General features: G+C 40.8%; 1 protein-coding gene across 1 annotated transcript in view; it reads left to right on the top strand.

Annotated features, from left to right (window-relative positions):
* The window catches only part of LOC124722325 (potassium voltage-gated channel protein Shal), a 980926-nt gene that overhangs the window by 828050 nt on the left and 127387 nt on the right, over window positions 1-25489 (top strand). Inside the window, exon 4 of the mRNA XM_047247502.1 lies at window positions 11517-11669. Coding sequence (XP_047103458.1) covers window positions 11517-11669 — 153 coding nt within the window. The remainder of the gene's footprint in view (window positions 1-11516; window positions 11670-25489) is intronic.

The following is a 25489-nucleotide window of genomic DNA, read 5'->3' as shown; positions in this document are numbered from 1 at the left end:
GTTATATGGTCGAGAATCCCCAAGACTGTATTTGTTGGAATAGAAACACTTCACTTTGGTGTGTATGATGCTGTTGCGACTTTCAATGATGGCAACATTGTAAGGTGCAAGGTATTTAGAAATATGGGAATGAAGATAGGTTCTAACATGGTACGAGCGATGCTTGCTTTAGACAAGGAACGCCTTCGGGCTGCAGACTGGGCTGTAAAGAGTCTAGAAATACAAGCAAGAGTAAACAGGAGGAGGAACAAGAGGAAGCTGTAGGAGGAGTTTGCAGAGGATGAAGATAATCCATCCTATGGACCTGGAATGGACTAAAAAGTTGATCCAATCTTTGTCGCTCGATTCCCAAAACTTTTATTTTCTCATACTAATTACATGTTTTCTAAGGATCTTCCAAACATATTTGTTTCAAACTTTCAGTATATGTTACACAGTACCTTCTGCATAATTTAACACAGCCTATTTCCAATAAACTGTATATTTTTGAATATATAAATAAAAAATTGCAAAAAAATGTTGTGAATTTTCATTACAATTGAAAAACAATCATCTTTAATAACTGAACTAAAATTTTGTAAAATCCCTGTGTTAAGTTGTAACCCATATTCCAATAAATAATCTGTAAAAAGTTCAACTTCCTACCTCAAATACTTTGTGAGGAAAGATGTAATATATAAGCGTTATTTAAACATTGCAAGTATAGGGCGTTCCGGAGCCCCTTAAGGCAACAACTTAGTTGCAAAACAAAACATACTGAATGTGACACTATTCACTGAGGCACTCCAACTGAGAGAGCAGACTTACGCGGAGCTGGACCGAGGCTGGAGTCGACGGACACGGATTCGGCGCCCAGATCGTCTGACTGAGAACTCCGCCAAAATGTGGAATCTAGGGGCTTTAAAGAGTCGCGTGGGGGCACTGTTTTTCCCACTTAAAGCCACCCAGCCAATCCCGCAGGTCTCTTGCAGGCGCCTGCCAATCACGGTTTAGTTAGGTCCCCTCTCTGCTCCTAAGGCAGGGATATTAATGCAGTTGCACTAAGTCCGTATTTGGTATCAACATTGTTCAGCTGAAAGCTAAACGTAACTGCTCTGCCAAATAAGTCTTTCAACATTATTGTTATACGTCATTTAGACCCGCCCCTCGGGCTCCCCGGAGTAGGGACTGCTAGGTCAACAGTTTTTTGGCGTTTTCGCTCTCTTTCTAACCCTTGTGAGCCTACTGACGTTGCTGTTCTCAGGGCTGGCTTTATACGCTAGTACGCGCCTGTTGGTTACCAAGTTCTATGGTGGCAACCTACCACAGCGTCTAGACGACATATAAAGTTACATGTTAATTCCTTGAAGAATAACTAGCGCCCTGGGACCGCGTCTGGGAGCGTCTGCATTTTCGCAAGGCTCTCCCCTTACGTTGTACTTCATGTAACAATATCTCTCCTAGTTTCGTCTGCCCTCAGCATCGTCTCTGCTTCCGCGCCTTGGAGCGCCTGTCCTCTTTTCTCACAACTTCAAGATAACACTACATTAGCAAGGAATAATCAATATATTACAGTATGCATATACAAATGTTGCAGTTAACGAGCCTATTACCGTGTCCTTGCAGTTAGGTAAGGGATTGTGGCGCTTAGTTGAGATAGCAATCCCATGAAATGTAGACATTAGTGATAAAGCTGCTCATAATATGCGTAAATACAGAAATGAGCCGTATGTAGTAGGTGAAAACTGAAATCACACCTGTCAGAATTTGTGCTATGGAGTCAGTATCACACATTCACAAGCGAGCTCTGTCGCAAATTGCTGGATGCAGTAAAAGTACAGAGATACAGGACAGTATTTGTGGAACTGTTCAAACCTGGCGAAAAGTGTGAAATCACATAAAAGAAAATGGAACTATTGATTACGAAACTGGAAATGCCATGGAGTGTACCTGCAACCCCTAAACTAAAATAATTCGTTGTGAAAAATAAAGAAAATGCTTCTACCATAACAACAGCAACAATAACTGATACTTCTACTGCTACTACTACTACTACTACTTCTACTACTACAATAACAGTAATAATAATAATAATAATAATAATAATAATAGCAAGTTAATGCATTTTTTGTGAAATGGTGAGGCGTAGACTCGAATATTACAGTTTATGGATGCAGTCTTTCCCACCCTGAACGTAGAGAGTGAAAATGTTATTAGATAAGTGTGTTACTAGTGAAGATGGCAAACTTACCATTCTTACTGAATGAGTTCCTACTGCGTAAACGATGAAAGCCATTACACATAGTGGTACCTGACGATATTAGCCTGCCTTGAATTTTTTTACGCCACAGATACGGAAATAGACGAATTCCTCTACCAGTGTATGAAGAAACGTCAAATCTCACAAAGATTGATTGTAGTTGTACAGTTGTTTATGGAGACATGGTCTTCTGACTGCGGCCGGACCATCGAACTTACGTGGAAGTAACTAGTGAGGCCCTTAATGCACAGAGCTCGTCCAAAACTCCAGCGCCAAATGTCTAGAATGAGCAACTGAACAGCGGTAAGAAGGCCATCAACAATGTAACAGCAATGGTCGGCTTAAATGTACAGATCTCTCCCAAAACTCCACCGCCTAAGTTCTACAATGATTAGCTGAATCACGGTGAAAAGGTCGTTAACAGTGCAACAGCCGTGGTCGGCTACCTTTGGTTGAGAGGGTCGCTGTGGGCTAGTAAGAAATTAAAGATTCAATAAGTGGGTGGCGGAAAAGTAAAATATTTGACAAAGAAATTCTGGACAACAGCACTTGAACATGAGTACGCTCAACATAATACCTTCCGTGCACGATACAGGAACCACCATGCAAGACAAGTCCCGTGGCGGTAGACCTGAAACTATTCTCTCATTGTAATTACGGATGGCGAATAAACTATTACTAGTTAAATATTCTAGTGACGGAAAATGGTAATGCTTTCTGTTAGAAGTAGATGAAGTCTTTACTAACTGTGGTAGTATAGGTCGGTAGCAGATTAGCGTCTTCTCGTGGTGTGGATACGCATTTGGTGTGTGAATCTCTTTCTGGTTCCGGCGACTGAAAACTCGCAAGCCTCTCGCGTTATTGCTTCACGCCTACTTGCGTGAGAGTAACATCTCCGAACGACAGATCTGCGCGTCCACAACTGACTTCAAATGGTTCAAATGGTTCTGAGCACTATGAGACTCAACATCTGAGGTCATCAGTCCCCTAGAACTTAGAACTACTTAAAGCTGACTAACCTAAGCACATCACACACATCCATGCCCGAAGCTGGATTCGAACCTACGACCGTAGCGGTCGCGCGGTTCCAGACTGAAGGGCCTAGAACAGCTCGGCCACACCGGCCGGCTCAACTGACTTCCTCACATCTCGATGGCTTTACGACAACTACTCGCCCTCTGTGATCTCTAGGCAGACAACCCTTCGCTGTTTTGTCCTGCTATGTGGCTTCGTGAATGACTTTCCCTCAGCTCGGCAGTATTTGTCATTCCCTGAATGCCGTTACACGTGTTACCCGAACGCGATACCCTTCTGCAACCAGATGTTAATCATAACACGGCTGTTTGCAGTTCTTAGGATTTACGGAGCGGACCAGTTTTTCTCTGTTTCCTTGTGGATTAATGCTGTCTTCCAATCGTTCATTGCTTGTTCGGTCACGCGAAGCATCGATTGATCATTCACGCCACATCAGGGGCTTCTAACCCTTTCTTACGTCGTACCAGAACATTTACATTATAAAAAGTAGATAAACATATTATTGCGTAACGATTTTGGCAATATATAAGAGAACATAATAGATTTACAAGCTCCAACAGAAAAATGCAAAAGCAAAAAAAAATATTTTTCTTGTAACGCTTTAGTTATTCTCGTGTTATCGTTTCTTGTGTAAAGAGCAGGTGACGAACTTAATTTATTTGAAAATTGCTGTTAGGAATACTGAAAGTGTCTGTATTTAAATGATCTTCTTCAAGATTGTGTTAACTAAGGTGTGTGACACAAAACTCACGGTGTTTTGGAAATCTTTGTTTGCCATTTAAACCTTAAAGAATTATAATATTGTGAGTTACGTGTTAGTTGCGATTTGTTATGTAATTGTTTTGAAAACATTTCAGCGGGTATAAGCACCGCCATATAGTCCTATATACAATTGTGTGTTATTGTTTCTGCTGCCTGAGTGACCATTTATTTGCAAGTTACGCCAGTTTGTTATACTTCGGTGAAACTATGCGTGAAAATAAGAATACGTTTATTTAGCCTACTCACGTCTCGTGGCAGTCTTTCTCTTCCAGAGGATATCTCTGTTAAACACTGTTTCACTGGAGGCTACACAAGATGTTTACAAACACTCAACTGTCGCACAACCTTGTTTATGTTATGTGTGCCACGAGCACTTGAATTCAAGGGTGGGGTTCTGGTGAACTGTGTTTGTTACAAGTTGATCGGCGAGAGGGGAGGGTAAGAGTGAGAGAGATGTGTGTTTGATGTGCTTATACACATTGCTGTGTGCTCATTTTTAACGATCTTGCTTTCAGCTAGCGTCTTTTCTACGTAAGAATGTCCTTCTGTTGCGTATTTTCAGCTTAGGTTTTTGCGTTGTTTCAGAATGCGTACATCTGTTTCTGTAAAGCTCTCGTATATTATGTGTTCCTTATACTTAAGTTCGTACAATTTCGTCCTGTTTGGTGAAATTGGCCAGCCTTCCCATTGAGTTGGTATATTCCTACATCATTAAATACACAAATCAAAAAAATGTTTTGAATCACCCCGGATCCCAGAACTCCTGAACATAGACGTTGACTGTGGATATAGTATCACAGACACAGTCCCTTTGACTAAAACCGCCCCAAGACGTAAACAACCATGCCTGAGCGGCGCCTATTAGTCGGAGGGGGTCCGACAGCTGATCAGTTCCAGCCATTCCACCAGGAAGGAGGTATATGGTTCGTGTTGTCTGTAGTTCAACCATGCCTAGACGGTCAATACCGTAGAGTGATCGCGTCTACATTGTTACTTTGTGCCAGGAAGGGCTCTCAACAAGGGAAGTGTCCAGGCGTCTCAGAGTGAACCAAAGCGATGTTGTTCGCACATGGAGGAGATACAGAGAGTCAGGAACTGTCGATGACATACCTCGTTCAGGCCGCCCAAGAGCTACTACTGCAGTGGATGACCGCTACCTACGGATTATGGCTCGGGGGAACTCTGACATCAATGCCACCGTGTTGAATAATGCTTTTCGTGCAGCCACAGGACGTCGTGTTACGACTCAAACTCTGCGCAATAGGCTGCATGATGCGCAACTCCACTCCCGACATCCATGGAGAGGTCCATCTTTGCAACCACGACACCATGCAGCGCGGTACAGATGGGCCCAACTACATCCCGAATGGACCGCTCAAGATTGGCATCACGTTCTCTTCACCGATGAGTGTCGCATATGCCTTCAACCAGACAATCGTTGGAGACGTGTTTCGAGACAACCCGGTCAGGCTGAACGCCTTAGACACACTGTCCAGAGAGCGCAGCAAGGTGGAGGTTCCCTGCTGTTTTGGGGTGGTATTATGTGGGGCCGACGTACGCCGCTGGTGGTCATGGAAGGCGCCGTAACGGCTGTACGATACCTGAATGCCGTCCTCCAACCGATGGCGCAGCCATATAGGCAGCGTACTGGCGAAGCATTCGTCTTCATGGACGACAATTCGCGCTCCCATCGTGCACATCTTGTGAATGACTTCCTTCAGGACAACGACATCGCTCGACTAGAGTGGCCAGCATCTTCTCCAGACATGAACCCTTTCGAACAGGCCTGGGATCGATAGAAAAGAGCTGTTTATGGACGACGTGACCCACCAACAACTCTGGGGGATCTACTCCATATCGCCGTTGAAGAGAGGGACAATCCGGACCAACAGTGCCTTGATGAACTTGTGGATAGTATACCACGACGAATACGGGCATGCATCAATGCAAGAGGACGTGCTACTGGGTATTAGAGGTACCGGTGTGTACAGCAATCTGGACCACCTCATCTGAATGTCTCGCTGTGTGGTGATACAACATGCAGTGTGTGGTTTTCATGAGCAATAAAAAGGGCAGAAATGATGTTTATGTTTATCTCTATTCCAGTTTTCTGTACAGGTTCCGGAACTCTCGAAACCGAGGTGATGCAAAACTTTTTTTGATGTGTGTATATCTAAGGTTATTCCGCTTGTTCTTAGTGTTTTCTTTGCTGTGCTCTGTTGTCTGTTCTACAGGCTATTGGGATTCTTTGTTTATTCATTGTGTTTCCCATTCTACTTTATTAGTATGTGGTAGTGAGTACCGTTTATTTCTGCTTCTCTGATGTAATGTGATCTATTGAGTTATTTGTGTGCTACTTCTATAAATTCTCTTATTCTACATCTGGATGATTGCGTGATAACTTTCATTTTTATTTTGAGGTTCAGCTTGTTGATGGTATCTGTTTTATATCCATTCAAAATAGCAATTTTTTGAATTATCTTGAGTTCAAGTGTGTAATTTTGAGGTTTTTGTGGTGTTCTGTTTATCTCATGAAGCATGTGTATGAATCTGGAATATTATGTAACAGTAAACCCCAGATATTTTAAGGAATCTAGATCCTTTTGTAAAACAGCTTCCAAGATCTGATTACTTTACAAACGAGTTAATTTATTGCATACTCGATATTAAACATATAAACGAGAAAAAATTAAGAAAAGCTTTAAAATTATGCTTCAAATTTTTTGGAACTCGCTAAGTTCTCTCATTATGAAATACTGAATGAATATAGTCAGGATACTTTGCGTTCCATTTTAAGCAAAAGCATGTTTTTCACACATCTCTATGTTTATGATGTCATATCTCCAGAATTATGTGTCATATATTCATTGACATATGTGAATGTTGTCTGCAGACTGCTGAGAATAAACTCGGTAACAAAGTAATAATAAATTGAAACATCATGTCTTATGTTGAAGTTTTACTATCTGAACAGCAAAAATGTAGTAAGCTATTTCATCATTTTGTGGGAGGTGACAGCAAGAAAAAGTTTTGTAAATGTTTAAAATTACGTGTAAAGCTCCTTGAAAGTCGCTAAGTTCCCTCCATCTGAAATACTGGATGAACAATGTGTGAGTATTGGCGCGCCGTCAGTTACACTGCTTCGCAGCAAACACACAGTTCTTAACTGTAATACTTATGTTACTGTGTCAGACGTAAGATTATACTTCTTAATAAGTAGCTTATGGCAGCATTTAAAATTTTAAAATCCGGTCAATAATAACGCAAAATACTGAAGTTGAAATTTTCGTTGCCTCTCGAAGGTTTATGCTGTGGATGACAGCTAGTGGTTGTGCTTTTTCTGTGTATGGAGAAATCATGTTGATCATTGTTTCTCATTACTGTGAGAACAAGAAAAACTGATATTATTTTTTCCTCTGTTTCCTTGGTAAAGTGTATACGGGGAATGAACTGTGTTGATATTGTTGTATATCTCTTCTGTCTGGCTCTGTATTTCACCTACGAGACAAGTTATGTTATCTACATTTCGATACCAGCATACTGATTTATATGCCTTTTATCGCACAATGACATGGTCCAGGGAAAGTTGACCTCTGTCTCACTGATTGGAGATCTCTCCAGATGCAAATAAAATATTCAGCTGAAAGTGAAGTAAATTTTTTTCTGTCTTTAACCTTAGGATAGTTTCAGTATCAAATATTTGCATATCTGAGGCCCTCTTGTGTTATTTCAGTTTCTTTTCTACGATATTTATGGCTTTTCCTATGGATATACGAGAGTAAATTGACGTAACGTCGAATGACAGAAGTGTTGCTGTCGTAGCGGTATAAATAACTTTGATTTTCTTCATTAGGTCTCCTGTGTTAGTAAAGCTTTTGTTTGTTAGTATATGATGATCCATGAAAATTTTTTGTGATTTAATGGTGTTGCATATAAATTATATTTTGTTAGACTATTGGGAAACAGCTTGGAGCTGTCCCTTCATAAATATTATAATTAGCTTTAAGGTTTTGCGGTGTGGCACTGAGACATAGTTGAGGGTTGTCTCCATAGAGTTGGTAATTACAGTAAGTATGTAATATATCCTTCATTGCCTACCTAGTTAATTCAGTGCTCTAAGACATGAAGGTATTTGCGAGGTCCTCAAACACCCATGGATACTGGTAGGTACTGTGTGCTTGTTTTATTCCCTGTGACTTGGTAAAGTCCGTTCAACAAGTTATCTCGTTTCCCTTCGAGGAGTAAACGGATGTTTCATGCTACTAGCTACTACCGGCACGATTCAGATTTACCCCTCATAAGTGGTTTTACTTATAAGCAGTACTATGACCACGTTACGTATGTTTCATGTTATTTATGTTTCAGTGTCTACTGTATTTACTGCAAATATGGAACTTGTAATTATTTTTAAAGTTCCTTATTTCGATGATAATAATGATGTGTTGCTCTCATTAGGCAGATCCGTCGCAGCAAATTCAACATACTGCAAGCCTCCCAGTTTTATGCCATACCATATAGCTGCATACGATACATTTATCCTGATGATGTCAGTTAATTTTTCTTCTTCTTCCTTCTCTGGTTCTCTTCCCAGTCACCATTCCCTTAGCGTATCTTTTATTACATAGTCTCATCTCATCTAGTGCCCTAACAAGTTTCCTTTCCTCCTCTTAACTGTTTGCTGTGTTTATCGTTCATCCTCTGTAATGAAAATGTAATCCTGAATTTGTCTCCAAATTTCACATCTTCAGTTCTTTTCTGTATCCACAGGTCAAAAGCCTCTAAGCACTTCCATACAGTGTCCATGTTTTAGCAGCATACAGGGCAACATTTCATACAAAACGCTCCTCTAATCTTATTCTTGATTGATCTGATGGAACTAAATTTTCTTTGAGACATATGAGTCTCAGTTTTATTTTCGATAATGACAGAATGTGAAGAAATGTATCAAACTTGGTGCTGCAGCCAGTAATTGTACTGAGGTTGGCTGCTTACTAGATAGATATGCTAGCCATTACACCACCACAGCAGTATAACAAACACATGTGCACTGACTACCCCAGTCCAATGCCCTCCCTAGCACAAACTTCATTTCACTCCCTCAGCCTATTTTTCCTTCTTAAATAGGCAATATTGACGATTTAAGAAAGGGAAAATGTTCTGAAGGAGTGGATTGAAATTCAAGCCCAGGCCACAGCACAAAATTTTTATTCGTTTATTCGGCTTTTATCATTATCGAAAATTTTTCTTAATTGTTTATTTATTGGACCACATATAATAGTACGCCCAATAATAACACCTGAAGTTATCAACTTCTTCCACTAACTAATAACAAATTTTCACTTTTACCTTTCTTGATCACCTTGTGAAAATCAATGCCTTAGTCTTCTTGACATTTATCTTCAGTCCACATTCCTTATATCTGGTGTTCAGTCCTTTCAACATATCTTAAATGTTAACTAGCTTTTCATTGTCACTCAGTATAAGTGCCATCAGCAAAGATTATCCTTCTTTTCATTCTCACTCCAGTCTCTTGTTAGAAACAGTTTTATATAAATCATCTAAATAGACGAGGTGAGCGACAACAGCCTTGTCTAACCCCTGGCCACATTTTAGCTCCTTCTGACAGCTCATCTCCTGTTATTACTTTTACTCTTTGTATGATAACTAAGTTGTTCATTAGCCTCCTTTCCTTAAGTTAATTCCATCTATGTCGATATTATTCTTTACTAGAGTTATAAAGTTACCATAGGCTACTGTAGACTATCCTAATTAAGCGTAGGCTTTTCCTAGTAGCTTTGCTCAGTTAAGACCGTAACCGCGTTCCTGTATGTCAGGTGTGTTGCATACCTATTGGACGTTACCTCATTTCGATCGCTTTGTTTACGTATAGCGACCAGTCTCTTACTAAATTCCACTATTAATAGTAAGGAGTGAGCCGCCTAGAAACAGTGTGGATATAAAAAGGGCCACATAACTTAAAGAATATTCTGGTTCTACTTAGTTACCCTCCTGTCTGTTACTTAAAAATAAACTCTATTTGTAACTAAATTGAAATTTTGAATGTTTAATTCAGGTTTTATTGAAAAATTCTTGATTTTTAACGTGAAATAGAGACACGGCGTACTGAAAATAAAAAAAAATTATTACTTATTTAAAGCGCTGGAAAAAGCAATTTCTTCAAAGAAAAGGTATTTTTTTAAAAAAAAAGTTGCAAAGAAAAACATATCAAACATCGCTTCAACACTACGTTGACTTACATAAAAAAATGTCTGTGTTATTCATAAACGATTTTCACACTTATCAATAATAACAGAATACTGTTGCCTTTGATCGTTATGGAGAACGTCCTATTAACAATAAGACTGTTGTTGTTGTTGTTGTCTTCAGTCCTGAGACTGGTTTGATGCAGCTCTCCATGCTACTCTAGCCTGTGCAAGCTTCCTCATCTCCCAATACTTACTGCAACCTACATCCTTCTGAATCTGCTTAGTGTATTCATCTCTTGGTCTCCCTCTACGATTTTTACCCTCTACGCTGCCCTCCAATGCTAAATTTGTCATCCCTTGATGCCTCAGAACATGTCCTACCAACCGGTCCCTTCTTCTTGCCAAGTTGTGCCACAAACTCCTCTTCTCCCCAATTCTATTCAATACCTCCTCATTAGTTATGTGATCTACCCATCCAATCTTCAGCATTCTTCTATAGTACCACATTTCGAAAGCTTCTATTCTCTTCTTATCCAAACTACTTATCGTCCATGTTTCACTTCCATACATGGCTACACTCCATACAAATACTTTCAGAAACGAATTCCTGACACTTAAATCTATACTCGATGTTAACAAATTTCTCTTCTTCAGAAACACTTTCCTTGCCATTGCCAGTCTACATTTTATATCATCTCTACTTCGACCATCATCAGTTATTTTGGTCCCCAAATAGCAAAACCCTTTTACTACTTTAAGTGACTGATTTCCTAATCTAATTCCCTCAGTATCACCCGACTTAATTCGACTACATTCCATGATCCTCGTATTGCTTTTGTTGATGTTCATCTTATATCCTCCTTTCAAGACACTGTCCATAAGACTAACAATAAGTATGTAGACTTTCTTTATTTTTTTGTGTGTAAACTGGACTTGTATCAAAAGTAATTGCTGTGGTTATACGAAAGTGCAGAAGTTAAGCGATCAACTAATTATTTACATTTTGTAAAGATATTTGTACATTTTGTAAACATATAAAATACACAATGGACTAACAATGAACAATATGTGGTTTTAATTATATGAAAAACAAACATACAAATAAACAAAAAGAAGTCGGCGGCTCCCAGTTTCCCTCTGTTTCTTTCGCTACCGATGCTGCCAATACTTCCGTAATCCAACCATTTACTACGTCATTTATGTACTGTACCGAAACTATGGAACCGTAGTTTTGGTAGAGCGCAGCCGCATTATTTGATGGCTTTCTGTTGCAGGACCGAGAGTTCGTGGAGATGGAGGTGCCGTACAACGGGCAGCCGAAGCGGCCGGGGTCGCCGTCGCCGCTGGCGAGCCCGGCGCACTCCGCCGCCAGCCACCCCGGGCTGCTGCATGCGTGCTGCGGCCGCTGCTGCGGCCAGCGCTATCAGGTAGCAAACTTTCCCCCGCGCTCCCTTCCCCGCTTGCAGGTACAGCTACTACCTCCAAAAGACTAGGAGCGAGTGCTTTCTCAGATAAACGATGCAGTCATTGTCCCAGACGGCAAGAAGTGCAGGAAACTTCCCAGTCTAGCGTCGGAATGAAAGTGGAGTAACTCGCATGGTTCATGGAGTGTTAGCTACAACTGCGAGGGAACTCTACCGTGGCTGGTAACTGAGTTAGCTGTTGGACATCGCGCATCTCATGTCGGGCGGGGAGATGACTCAGGAAGAACTGCGTGGAATTCCGCCTTTATCCATTCTGTAGGCCGTGTTTCGTGGGTGATGGAAGTATTGTACAGAATGAAGCGGTCCCTCGTGAGGCATTACCCCGAGCTGCAAATATGTAATAAATGTACGTCAGATATTCGAAAGAAATCCGTGTTAGGAAATGGAAATAAATTTTAAATTTTTGTGTGGGTCCACAGCCTCAACTTATTTTGAGAATGAAAATATGCTCCAGGTAGGCTGTATTCTTTTTATTGTCTATGCGACTGGCCATTTTCAACCTTTGATCATTTAAAGCACTTATCATAAGCTTCCAACTTAATCTTACATTATAATACTAGGGTTCGATAAAAAGTTGTGGCAACACTGCCGTAACATGAAGGATGTGTATCCAATGGTATACGCATTGTCTGTAGCTGATAGCAGGTCAGTGCAATGACCGGCAACGGCTGTGTTTCAGTCAGCTGCAGAGTGTACTGTCTGAATGCGTGGGAGGCCAGTCCAAGCTCCCTAACAGTATATTTAGGAAACACGAACAACATGCACGGATGAAGATTGAAGTAGCACGAAGTCGGAGGGCAAACATCGGGAAAAAAATCCTCTACTGTACAGCTACACTATTGACGACAAACATCTGGAGGCAGCGACTGACGTGAAATATCTAGGCGTAACTATCCAGAGGGACCTTAAGTGGAATGACCACACAAAAAAGCATATACCAGACTCAGATTCATCGGAAGAATCTTAAGGATATGTAATCCATCCACGAAAGAAGTAGCCTATCAGGCGCTTGTTCGCCCGATTCTTGAATATTGTTCATCTATTAGTATCTGGGATCCCTATCAGGTAGGACTGATAGAGGAGATACAGAGGATCCAACGAAGAGCGGCGTGTTTTGTCACGGGATCGTTTAGCTGGCGAGATAGCGTTACGGAGATGCTAAACAAACTCCACTGGCAGACGTTACAAGAGAGGCGTTGCGCATCACGGAGAGATTTACTATTGAAATTTCGGGACAGCACATTTCAGGAGGAGTCGGAAAACATGTTACTTCCCCCCACACACAACACGCGTATTGACCACGAGGAGAAAATTTGAGAAATTATAGCCAATACAGAGTCATTCTTTCCACGCACTATTCGCGAGTGGAACAGTGTTGGAGGGATCAGATAGTGGTACCGAAAGTACCCTCCGCCACACACCATTAGCTGGCTTGAGGAGTATGATGTAAATGTAGATACTATCTGTGTAGAGGAAGGTGATCGAGATGCGGGACCATTATACTGAGAGCACATAATATGGTGAACGTCTATCTATTAAGTCTGGTATGAATTATAGCAGGGTTGCCAACACTTTTTATCCAGCCTATGTACTCGCTGGTACAAGTGGACAGGAAAGCATCTTACTTCTGTGCAACAGAAATGATATATTATCCTTTCCACATGTATCAGCGATATATTATAATGTAAAATGAAGCTGGAAGCTTAAGATACGTGGTTGAAAATGACAAAGGTTGACATTGGCCAATCGCATAGATGTTAAAAAGAATACAGCCTACTTGGACAAAATGTTCATTCCCAAAATGGAAATAAACAATGGTAGTATGTTTGACTAAGAATACAAATAACTGCGATCAGGCACTTTTGAAACCTGCATATTTCCATACACTAGTTTTCGAGCCTGTTCAGGCTTATCTTCAGACTGTGCATGCACAAGTTACATGTTTACTTTCGTAGCGTAATGGTGTATACTGACTTTGTGAGAAGGAGATAGGACTAACTTCCATTTTACGCCATAAACGATAGTCAAATGGCACGCTGTGTAGAAAATAAATTTCTGGAATGTAGATATTTAACTATAGTACTACGAATACTGCAGCAATAACTACAGGACTTCGTTTTCTGACACAGCTTACTATATAACTATCACTCATAGCGACAAATTAAAGTATGTCGTATCGTCAGACAGCCAGTACTCAACACCTCGCTATGAAAATACCTGTGTGATAAAGATGCCCCATTTGAAAATGAGCCTGAAAAAGCTCTAAGCTGTTTCAAAAGTGTCTGATGTTAGTTATCTGTAGTTATACAGGGTGTTCGGAAATTCCTATTACAAACTGCTAGGACTTGTGGAGGGGAGTGGGTATGTATTATTTTGAATTGGAACCCATCTCCGGAAACGTGCCAATTCCGTGCTACAACCATTTGAAAATATGTTGGTAACGCGACTATTTTTATAAGTAATTGATTAGGTGTGACCCAGCAAATTACTTGTTATACGATTTCACTTGGGTAGTTGTGGCTAAAAGGGTATGCGATGGACTCAAAAGTTGTGGAGAACGATCTTGATAAAGACGAAGAGTAGCCCTTCCATTATGTGAGTTTCGCCATTCAGAAGGATCATGTAAGTGTATTCTGCAAACGTGTATTCAACCATGTTACTATAACACTCATAGACACGCGAATAAGGCTCGAATCAGGCCAGAGAGGTACGCAGACGTCAACTGACATCAGCCGAACAGACGTAACCACCGCCCACCATGACTACCCTGTTCCCTGTTGCATTTCTACATAGAAAAGATGTTTTCACCGGCTGTAACACAGAAACGGTACGTTTCCGTATATGGATTCGTATTCAAAATATTATGTACTCACCCCCTTCTACTAGTCCCAGAAGTTTGTAACGGGAATTTCCGAGCACCTTGTATTTAATTAACGCTGAGTGGCGTGTTCCACAACATGAATAACGGATAAACTTCACTGAAAACATGTTACAGTGTTTCCAGTTATCTTTTTTGACAGAACATTTTGACAACAATTTAATGAACAAGCGAAAAGTTGTGAAAGTTTTCTAATTTTACTTCATGGTTCTACTTACAAGAGAAGTGCTTGACTTCGAACGCTCAGAGCCGCACGAAAATATGCTCAGAATATAAGTAACTCATCCCAAAGAAACAGTCGCATGTGCCATTAGCATGCAACACTGCGCGTATTACCATATGAGACATTTGAATCATCGTCTATTCATGGCCTAAGAAAGGAACTTGGTGACGCGAAGAAATAATGCATTGGTATAATAGGACAAAGACTCACATATTTCAGTATTGTGACTTATTCCTACATTTCCCTCTGCTTGTAATAATTACATTTTCTGAACAACGACCCTTTTCTCTTGACCTTGCAATGCTGCACAGCTATTCCGTCTTCAAGGTACTGGTGCGGAATTTCAATGAAGTGGTCAAAACAAAATGGAACAGAACAATATTCACATCTGACAGAAGCTACATTTTCACATTCAACATCAATTCTGCATTCAAGCAGTGCAATAACAAACGTCACACTAGTTTCATTTCAAAGGATGATATTACTATACCAATGCCATAAGCTCCCGTTTGCCTAACATAGTATAACATGTGCTGGTACATTGGTGCAGAAAATTGGTTGCATAGCACAGAGTGAAGTCTAGTGATATTTTGAGTTTAGGTTGTCAAGTAGCTTGTAAAGGCTGATAAAACTCTCAGATGACTCACTTCAAAGTGGTTTTTCATATTTTAATCATCAATCATACTTCTCATGTAGAGCTTATATTGCTTAAACAAGTGCACGTCAAGTGAAGTGCACTATACTGTTGTCTTCCACGTGTTCTTGGACCTATTATACCGATTTATGTTTCTTCACGTTACGAAAGTTCCTCTCTTACGCCTTGAGAAGGTGATAATTCAAATGATCCTCGTGAGAAGACGCGCGGATTCGCATGCGAATCGTTCATACCACTGTTTTAGGGAAGAGTGATTTATACTCTAAGTACACTTTCGTGCGGTTGTGAGCATTAGAGATTACGCACTTTCCTTGTTATCTTAAACAGTAAGTGAGGAAGTAAGGCTTGTTTAGCATGTTTTCTCTTAATGAATTTTCATTTGATTTTCAGCAACACGCTGTTTTTGTTGACATTATACATGATTTACTTCATCTTTTATACATAATATAATTTCATCATTGAGCTTCAAAGGCAGAAACAATGCTTCATTTGTACTAGTGGTAACAGTGCGAAGTTTCATACTGTAGTTCCGTTGTTGTATTATACCCCACCGATATACAATTATTAAAAATTACCATTTTGTGTGAAGCCAAATGAATTGGAGGCACATCCAAGGCCTTCTTCAGCAGATAATACCTAACACAAGCTCGTTATCAACCTATTCAAAGAAATGCACGTTAAGTCGTTTGTAGTTAGAGAAACCATTGGTCGCATGTTTTAGTGTTTGTTGTTATTTGATTATGAACGTAGGAGTCTTGTCATTATTAGAAATTTGAACAGAGTTTTATAGAGATACTTTGGCTGTAGGGAGTATAACATAATAGTAACGTACTATAATTTTCTTCTAAAATGAACTTGTTGTGGATGTTTTTGTTTTTTAAGTGGCTTTAAGCAGCTATCAGCACACAATTATCGTGTTGTGCTGCGAGCATTAAGTATCAATTTAAGTTTTATTTAGAGTATATTATTATCAAAGCAGATTTTAAACACACAGCTTTCAGAAGTGACCTTACTTAAAATTACTAACTATAACAGATAGGTTTAACGAAAACTTGGACACAACACAGAAGAATAATTGTAAAATATTTATGCAGCGAGAGAAGAGTCAACAGCACGTTCAGTTATTAAATTTGAAATAAACTGGACGAACTGAAAGTAATTTCATTCACATTTGTTGTCATAAGTTCGTTAGTTCATATTATTTGATGTTCGCTGAATCTTTACAGTCTCTTCTTACTGTTCGCTTCATTACTAACAATTTGGTTTTTATAATGTTCTCCATTTTTTTCACATTCATTCTAATGGTGAGTATTTTAGTGTTCATTGGTAATAGTTACAATAATAACATACCTGTTGAAATAGTATTTCACCTCACTGATAGTCATTATAATTTTAATATTTATTTGTTTGCTTATTTTACATCCAACGTTATTTTTCCTTTGTTTTCCGCATTTATTAAAGCAAAACAGTTACTCTTAAAATCTTTCTTTCAACTATCATTATTACATTAAAGTAACGTGACCCACCTCTATAGTTATTTTATTACACTGTTTGTACCTAAAGTGTCACTCTTACCAAAATATTCAGAGTTACTCAAAGTGGTCCATGAATTTCTCCAAGAAATCCATTAGACCGCGGCATAATAGCCCAGCTAATTTTTTTTAATACGGCATTCCCCTTCCTGAGAGCTATGTTCTACAACTGAAGTGTTATTTCTTTGTCTTTCATTCATTATTTCTCATTTGCGTGCATTAACTACTTTCCCGGAGATGGACCTACAGATGTTGTACGGTCTTACAGTTTCGTGTAATTTCATCCGTTTCTGAATTCTGTCACAGTTCCCCAGTTCTTCGCGCATAACACATGACCTCACATAAAGATGTAAGCTGACGCTGGTGCGATCAACTCCTTCTTCCCTATGCCTGAAACAATCAGGTTCCTCCCGTTCCTTGGAATGCGTTGTTCTGGAAACGGCATCTCGGTAGCTCCCCCCTTATCTCTGTAAACGACCTTCTTAGGCAGATGACGACAGCAGAACACTCAGCACTCACCACAGCATACGCAAATGTCCAATCTCTCACTTTTCATCCAATGTCTTCTTATCAACGTTTGGAAATCTAAATTTCCACCTCATACTGCTGTCTGGAAGTTGGATCAAGTCGGCTATACCGTTTCAGTCGGTAAACACTGATGGTTGTGACCTGCTACGACAGATTAAACAGACCAAGAGTAGTACACTCCAACTTAATACTGCGCTCTTAGTTCCTAACACTTGTGGCAACCTACATGAGAATATATTCATAGACATTAAGCCTCCCAGTACAGTTGCCTACTTCGTATTATGTGACAAGTGCGGCGAATATAAAACTGTATCGTTGACATTGGAACCCAAATACGAACATGTTTCGATAAATGTGGCATGAATACAATCTACTGTAATAATCGGCCATTTACAGGAAACCTTAACTGAAAGCCTTGTCACTGGAAATGTATTACTACTTACACTCGCACCACAGCACAACACACCAAACCGGTACTCAACTATTTCTTGTTCTGCGGCAAAGATGAAGAGACCGGAATCAGCGCCAGATATCAGCATCAACGCAGAACTTTAATAAGCTAATTTTGCTAATGGAAGTCTGTAGCATTATTTGGCAAATTATGTCGACAAGCTCTTATTGGATGAGTTGTCGCAGTAGTTAACACACAGGCCTCATATGCTGGAGAACGGCGTTTAAATTCCTGTCCCAGCTATCCATATTTACATTTTCCGTTGTTTCCCTAATCTCTTTATTGCATTTGACACATAGAATAGAAAATATAACAGCAGCTGCAAGTTGAATCATCGAAACTTTCTAAAAACCTTTCAAAATGGTCAACAAAATAAGACTTTAGCAGAACCCTACTGTATCACACACAATCCACACAGCATATCAATGACTCATTAATTCATATCTGCAGTTATTAAACTTCATCTGTTTACGGGGGGGCATATGTGTCATATCATAGATTACAAAAACAAAAAATGTCTTTTTTCACGGTAATCAAAACAAGAATGGATCTGGGACTGCCATCATTCATCATAGATTATTCTGACGTCCCAAGTCTAGATCCACAAGTGAAAGCTGCCGGCGCTTTGACTACGCCTTCAATTCATGTCTGCGATAAACTACGGCCATGTCCCATGACAATTATGCTACCCTCCCCCACAAGAACTCGTACATTGCAGAGGTTTCATTACCACTGATTTCATTTGCTTTATCGAATTTTCCATAAACACCACCCCAGGATATGCCCTCAACTAAAGCACTAGCACGTTAAAGCATTAACGAGACACCAGACCCTTACATTATAAGTTGCTACTCATCATACCAAAGGTGCTTGTGCCAAATCGTTCTGTGTTGCAAGCAATCATCTACAGAATGAGTTACATCCCAACAGACGGGGAACTACACAATTCCCGGTTTTTAAAATGAACTAATGGCTTACCTTATGCAATAATAGTAGCTCCCCCTCTGCATCACACTGAGGCCACACGCGCTAGACATGTAGCCACAGCACTGTACCCATGGTCTAACGCACGGGTGAATTCCTTCCTCCTCTGCTTCTTTTATTTTTCTCTACGCCAATTTTCGCTTTTAATTATAGTTCGCGTAATATGAGATTATTACTACAATAAAAAGAATTACTATGCTTTAATTTATTTTAATTATTTTTCGCTGCAGAAATGTAAAACGTCTGATCAGCTCAAGACAGAGACTGAATGCCTAGTCCGGCTAGGAGAAACAAACTATTAAAGTTATAAGTATCGCGGAGCACGATTAATGCAAATGAAGCGCTGTTTCTGCATTTCAAGTGATATGATGAAATTAAATTATGAATGACAGTTCGCAAAGAGTATGCCCAACCTCAGTAATACAAACATCTGGTACAGCTTATCTACACTCATGTTCAGAAAAAAACCGAACAAATTGAACAACTAGAGATAGGACGTGCGTACTCACGGGACATGTACATTAGTATGTTCTGCAGAAATGATTAGCATTTCAGCCACGTCGGTTCAGCAAGTGTCCTGTTGCTTAGTAGGCACAAGGTCCACCGTGGACCATGATAACTTGTCAATGCGCAATGGCACTGACGCGTATAAGGCGCGAATGTCGGCCTTTGATATAGCCATCCATGTTGCATTCACCTGAGGTGGGTGGCAGGCACTGGGTCACAGCGTTCCACCCGTGGTTTCACCATATCCCACAAATTTTCGATTGGCAACAAGTCTGGTGATCTGGCGGGCCAGGGCAAAAGACTAACATTCTGTGACACCAAGAAGGCACGTGTTCGTGCAGTAGTATGTGCTTGTGCATTGTCTTGCTGAAAAATGGCCTTCTGGGGTGTTTTACAGAAAGGGTATGGCTACGGGTCGCAGCGTATCATTCACGTAGGTCACATAGGCCACAGTGCCCTGCACATGCACCAGCTGTGATTTGTGATTGTACTCAATAGCAACCCACACCAGAAGGCCTTGAGCTGGCGCTGTCTGTCTTGTCCGATTACATTCGCTGTTGTGCCACTCCTCCTGTCCGCACTGAACCAAAATGCGGCCATCATTTTCAAACAATTAGAACCTGGATTCGTCAGAAAACACTATCTGATGCTATTTCTGCCCCCAGCGACGTCGTTCCATACACCACTGCCGTCTAGCATGTTTCTGCACATTCGTCAAAGGTAGTCGTAGAAGTGGACTGCTCGCTCATAACCCATGTCGTAATAAACGGAGACGGACTGTCACCCCTGATAGTGTACGATGTGTTATACTGTTCCACTGTTGTGCCAGAGCTGAGGAGGACGCAGATCTGTCCTGCAAGCCATTCGGATGAGTTGTCGACCTTCTCGGGGGTGCTCTGTGTGGTGCGACCCATCTCGCCGTGTTCTACTGCCTTTCATGAACCATTCTACACACACCCGTTGCACTGCCGAAACACTTCATCCCACACTAGCGGCAATTTCCCAGACGGATGTGCCGGCCGGGGTGGCCGAGCGGTTCTAGGCGCTACAGTCTGGAACCGCGCGTCCGCTACGGTCACAGGTTCGAATGCTGCCTCGGACATGGATGTGTGTGATGTCCTTAGGTTAGTTAGGTTTAATTAGTTCTAAGTTCTAGGAGACTGATGACCTTAGAAGTTAAGTCCCATAGTGCTCAGAACCAGATGGATGCATCACTTTCTCGCATGCGCCCTCCTTCAAACTCACTGATTTGACGGTACGGTTCGCACATACGTCTGCTCACTGATCGGTTTCTAGCGACAACGAGAGCCGCAGGCACATTTTAGCAGTGGGTCATGTTGTGCCTCGGTATCGATTTTGACCTTGAACCTGTGGGCCGACATGGTTCAAATGCTAATCATTTCTGCAGAACACAGTAATGTACATGTCCGGTGAATATGAACTTCCTATCTCTAGTTGTTCAAGGTGTTCTGTGTTTTCTGAACCTGAGTGGATATTAAAAGCGCATATAGACCTTAAGAACAGTTTGCACGGGCCATAATTTAGCTAAACATACCGCAGCAGTCCTGCGTTTCTCGTCCCAAAATTTCCACTGAAATGGCGACCGCTAAAGAGTGAGAGAGACGATTGGCATAACCTTTTCCTGATATTTTCGTGCAATGAAATACCGAACATTAGTTTTAACAGGGAACACTACTGAAAATACTAAAATATTTTCCGACATAAACATGCTCGTCTCAACCGAAATGTAGACGCTCACACCATGTCAGACAATAGTATTTGTCTTTGCATAAAATACGACATCCAGTAGTCACTCCGAAATACTTATTCAGTTCGGGTGCCAACATTATTAGTGCCGAGAGATAAACACGTTTGACCGCGAGTTAATCATCCAATAAGGAACATGCTACAGAGATAGACAGTGGAATAATGTCGACAGACTCTTAATATCGGCGCTGACACGATTGCACGAAGGATTTCGCTAATCTACTACTGCCAGGATACACTTTGCGCCCAGATCTTCGTAAGCTCACTGTGTGTGACACTCGGTACATGAGTACCAGCACAGCACGGCAGTGCTGTAGAGGTGTTTCATGTTAGAAACAACCAGTCGAGACAATCACATGAATTAGAAGGGGCCAATAGATTCGGGAATTTCGTGGAAAAATCTTCGTAGGAGTTTGCATGAGCCCAGCGTCGACAGCTTCATTATTGTGAACGTGATACATCACGAAAGCTCGAAACCCACTCATCACTCTGCTAAGTTTATGAAATTAATTGGCAGGGAATGTCAAATTCTGTATCGTCTTTTATAAATAAACAGATAGGCGTGGTTGTCAAGTATTGGAGAGGATTTCCATTGCATGTCAGATCCAGAGAGCAGCGAGAGAAGATGTACTGATAGGTGATAGGACTTCGTTCTCACGGTTGTGCTGCTGCCGAGAAAACACGAGTGACGAGAACAAATGCCCGATTTATATATGAATACCCTCATCGTTTTTCCATTATGTGTAAGCAGATATTTTGTGTTATTATGTGACTGGTCGTTTATTACCTGTTTGGTCTCTGCAATGGTTTTTTGGATATGGTAGTTTTCCAGTATTAGGGCTATGTTTTTGTAGTTGTTATTTACTCTGATTGATAAAAATACTGGCTAAGATTAATAATTATAGAATCATGTATTTGAAAAGATATTCTCTGATGAAAGATTTAAAAACATATCTTCGCACAGATATGTGGATGATATTATTTGCCTGATAGATGAACCAACTGAAGTAATAAACGAACTTCACTAAGATATCAACAAAGTGCATTCACAACACAAGGTTCACACTTGAAAAAGAAGATCAAATAAATTTTCCTGGCAGAACAATGATAAAGGAAAATGGTATACATTCTTCCCACATCTACAGAAAACCAACAGCCATAGGCACAATAATACATACCACATCGAATCGTCCCCACAACCAGAAGTTAGCTACATGAAGGCACATGTTATATATCACAATCACTTTTCCACTCAGCAAGTGAAATTATGAAAGAGAAATGCATACAAACATATAAATAGCTAGAAACAATGGGTTTGGTGCACATATAGTACACAGATCCAGTGAATAAATTTAAAAAATACAAAACAAACACAACTCTTCCACCATATCCTGACTACAAGAAAACTCAAAAACTCCAAACACACAAAATACACATACAAAATGACAAAACTATATAGAAGCAAAGCACGTGGTACATTAACCTAGACACACAAATTAATATGCATAATAGCAAACATACTACAAAAACAGAACCTACATACAGCATATGGCATGTGCTAACTCTTCAAACAAACTTAAGCCAACCAGCCATCACGAAGGAAAAATTACAGGGATCAGGAATAAAAAATTTGAATGTCAAAGTTGTGATGCAGTACATATAGGGGTATCACAAAAATTTGAAAACATGCTCGAAAGAATACATTAGATGTAGGAAGTATCGAACAAACCATTCTACATTTGCAGAGCACTTATATCACTATAAGCACCATTCTAACAACCTGAAAAGACATGAAAATCATCACGGTAAGTAGCCACAACAAATGCCACATCCTAATTCAGGAAAACAACCATATCTCGAAAACCAGCGCAGAGAACAAACAGGTGATAAACGACCAGATACATACTAACACAAACTCTCTGCTAAACCTAATAAAGGAAATATTAAGGAAAAAAATACTCCATGTAGTACAGGTTCTCACGAACACACACACACACACACACACACACACACACACACAGATGTAGATATTTGAGGCCAATGAAAATGCCTTTCAAATAATAAAGGCGAAACGCGCATGGCAAGAAAAATTTGTTTCATCCAGTTGTAATTATTAACACACGCAACTGAAGTCGACAGTATAACAAAACTAAAACCAGTATTATTCGCCGCTCACATGCTGTGGCAACCACGGAAAACAATCAACGCGTGCTGTCTGCGTCATCTAAAGTTTCCATGGCGCAAAATGAAACCGCCTGGCCTTTTTCAGTCCGACGACCGATGCTACGGTAGTAAAACTCTTCCACGTAGCGACTGATCATTCGTCCTCGATAAAACTCTCTCGTTTGTCTCTACGGCGTTATTGAAGGTCAAGGAATCACTGTGGTCCAAACCAGAAAGTTTATAGCTTGCTGGCGGCAATTCAGTATCCCACGCAGAACTATGCGTTCACGTGTCTCGCAATGCATTCCCAACGCCCTACGTAGACGTCGCATGCTTCATTCTAAAGCATAATTGCAGCCCAGTTTAAATAGGCTCCATGTGATTTATATTTGATTCAGGATCTTTCAGTGTACTGCTAGAGCTCGTATGAAGTCGTGGGGATCTTTCAGTGTGCTGCTGGAGCTCGTATGGAGTAGTGGGGAGGGAGGAGGGGAACATTAATAAAGTTTCGTTGATAAGTATGGCATAAGACGAATTTATACTTCCCTCTTTACTATTTATGAGTAAGGTTTTAAACGAAAAGCTCGACTACGTACAGAACTGCAGACATTTGATACGCTCAAGTCTCCGCCCTCAATCTATCAACTGCAACATACTGACGTCACTACCTTCTTTTCGAACATCCAGTCGTCTTTCTTAAGACCCTTTCTACCTTACGTTGATAATTTTCAATTCCTAGTATAGACATTTGACACCTAAAAATATCACCAAACCCCATTAATGGTCATAGGTCGAGCATCACGCTGTTTCCGCCTGCCCGACTTTTCACCTTATCACTTGCAACTTGCAAGAGTGAAGTAATGTAAGAGTTGATGTTGCGGGCTCAGTCTTGCCTGGGTAGTTCATTCGGTAAAAGCATTGCTCGTGAAATGCAAGTTTCCGGGTTTCGTTTCTGGCCGGCGCACGCTTTTAATCTGCCAGGAAGTATCAATCCATTAACTTTTTAACACTGTACTGTCGGGGACTAAGTTTCTATCATACACTGACCCGGAACCCCAGTCACTAACTGCCGAACAGCAAACCTAGAATAAGCTAAAAGTAATACAGACAGTAGACGGATAGACATCATTCTAATATTATTTATGTTTATAGGCCCTTATCGGGGCTATCCGTACATTGCCAATATTGGCCTGACAACAAAAGTGAAGCTCCCAGAAGGTTGAGAGGGTATGTGACGTTATACCGCTGATTACAAAGTCGAGTCCAATTCAAAGACCCCTGGCACCAAGCAATATTATGTTGCAACCCCTCTGACCGGGATGTACGCACAGATTCGGTTGGGAAGCATGTCACAAAGCGGTTGTGTCGTCTCCTGCGGCAAGCTGGCCCACATCTTTTGTACCTGTACCTGTATCCTGAATAATGGCACTGGGAAAGAAATGACGTCCGATCTGGTCCCATACAGGTTCCATCAGGGACAGGTCTGGGTATCATGCTGGTGAGGGTAGTACCTCAACATCACCCAGACAGTTCATAGAGACACGTGCCATGTGTGGACGAGCAAAGTCTTTTGAAAATGGCACCATGAACCTGTCGCATGAGAGGTAACACACGAGGTCGAGTGATGTACATGTACTGTTGTGCCTTCATAGTTCCCTCAGAACACTATCAGCCGTGATATAGTCACAGCAGATGGCACCACACATAATGACCTCAGTCCACCTTCAAAAGGTCTTCCGGCGAAGTGCAGCACTGCGAGTCATCGCTGAACTCAATTAGACGCCGTTCATCAGCAGTCCATCCTCTCGGATACATCAACTCACCCAACGCAGTCGTTTACTTTGTGTTAACGGTGTTCCCTATTCCGGCTACTGTTAGTATGCGACCATTGGTATGGGATGACGCAGAATGTTGTTCTACGCTGGCATGCGCAGTTCTGAAGGGGCTACGATGTGCTTCGTGCTCAATCGGTGATCCTCCTTTATGATAATAACACGTGGTAGATCGGAACCTTGACAAGTATGCTTGTCCTCCCTAACCCATGCAGTCCGACATCGATCGATTGTCAAATATGA

This window comes from Schistocerca piceifrons, chromosome X (assembly GCF_021461385.2).
Source record: "Schistocerca piceifrons isolate TAMUIC-IGC-003096 chromosome X, iqSchPice1.1, whole genome shotgun sequence".
In the NCBI taxonomy this organism is placed as follows: domain Eukaryota; kingdom Metazoa; phylum Arthropoda; class Insecta; order Orthoptera; family Acrididae; genus Schistocerca; species Schistocerca piceifrons.
This window is presented reverse-complemented; position numbering and strand designations above follow the sequence as displayed.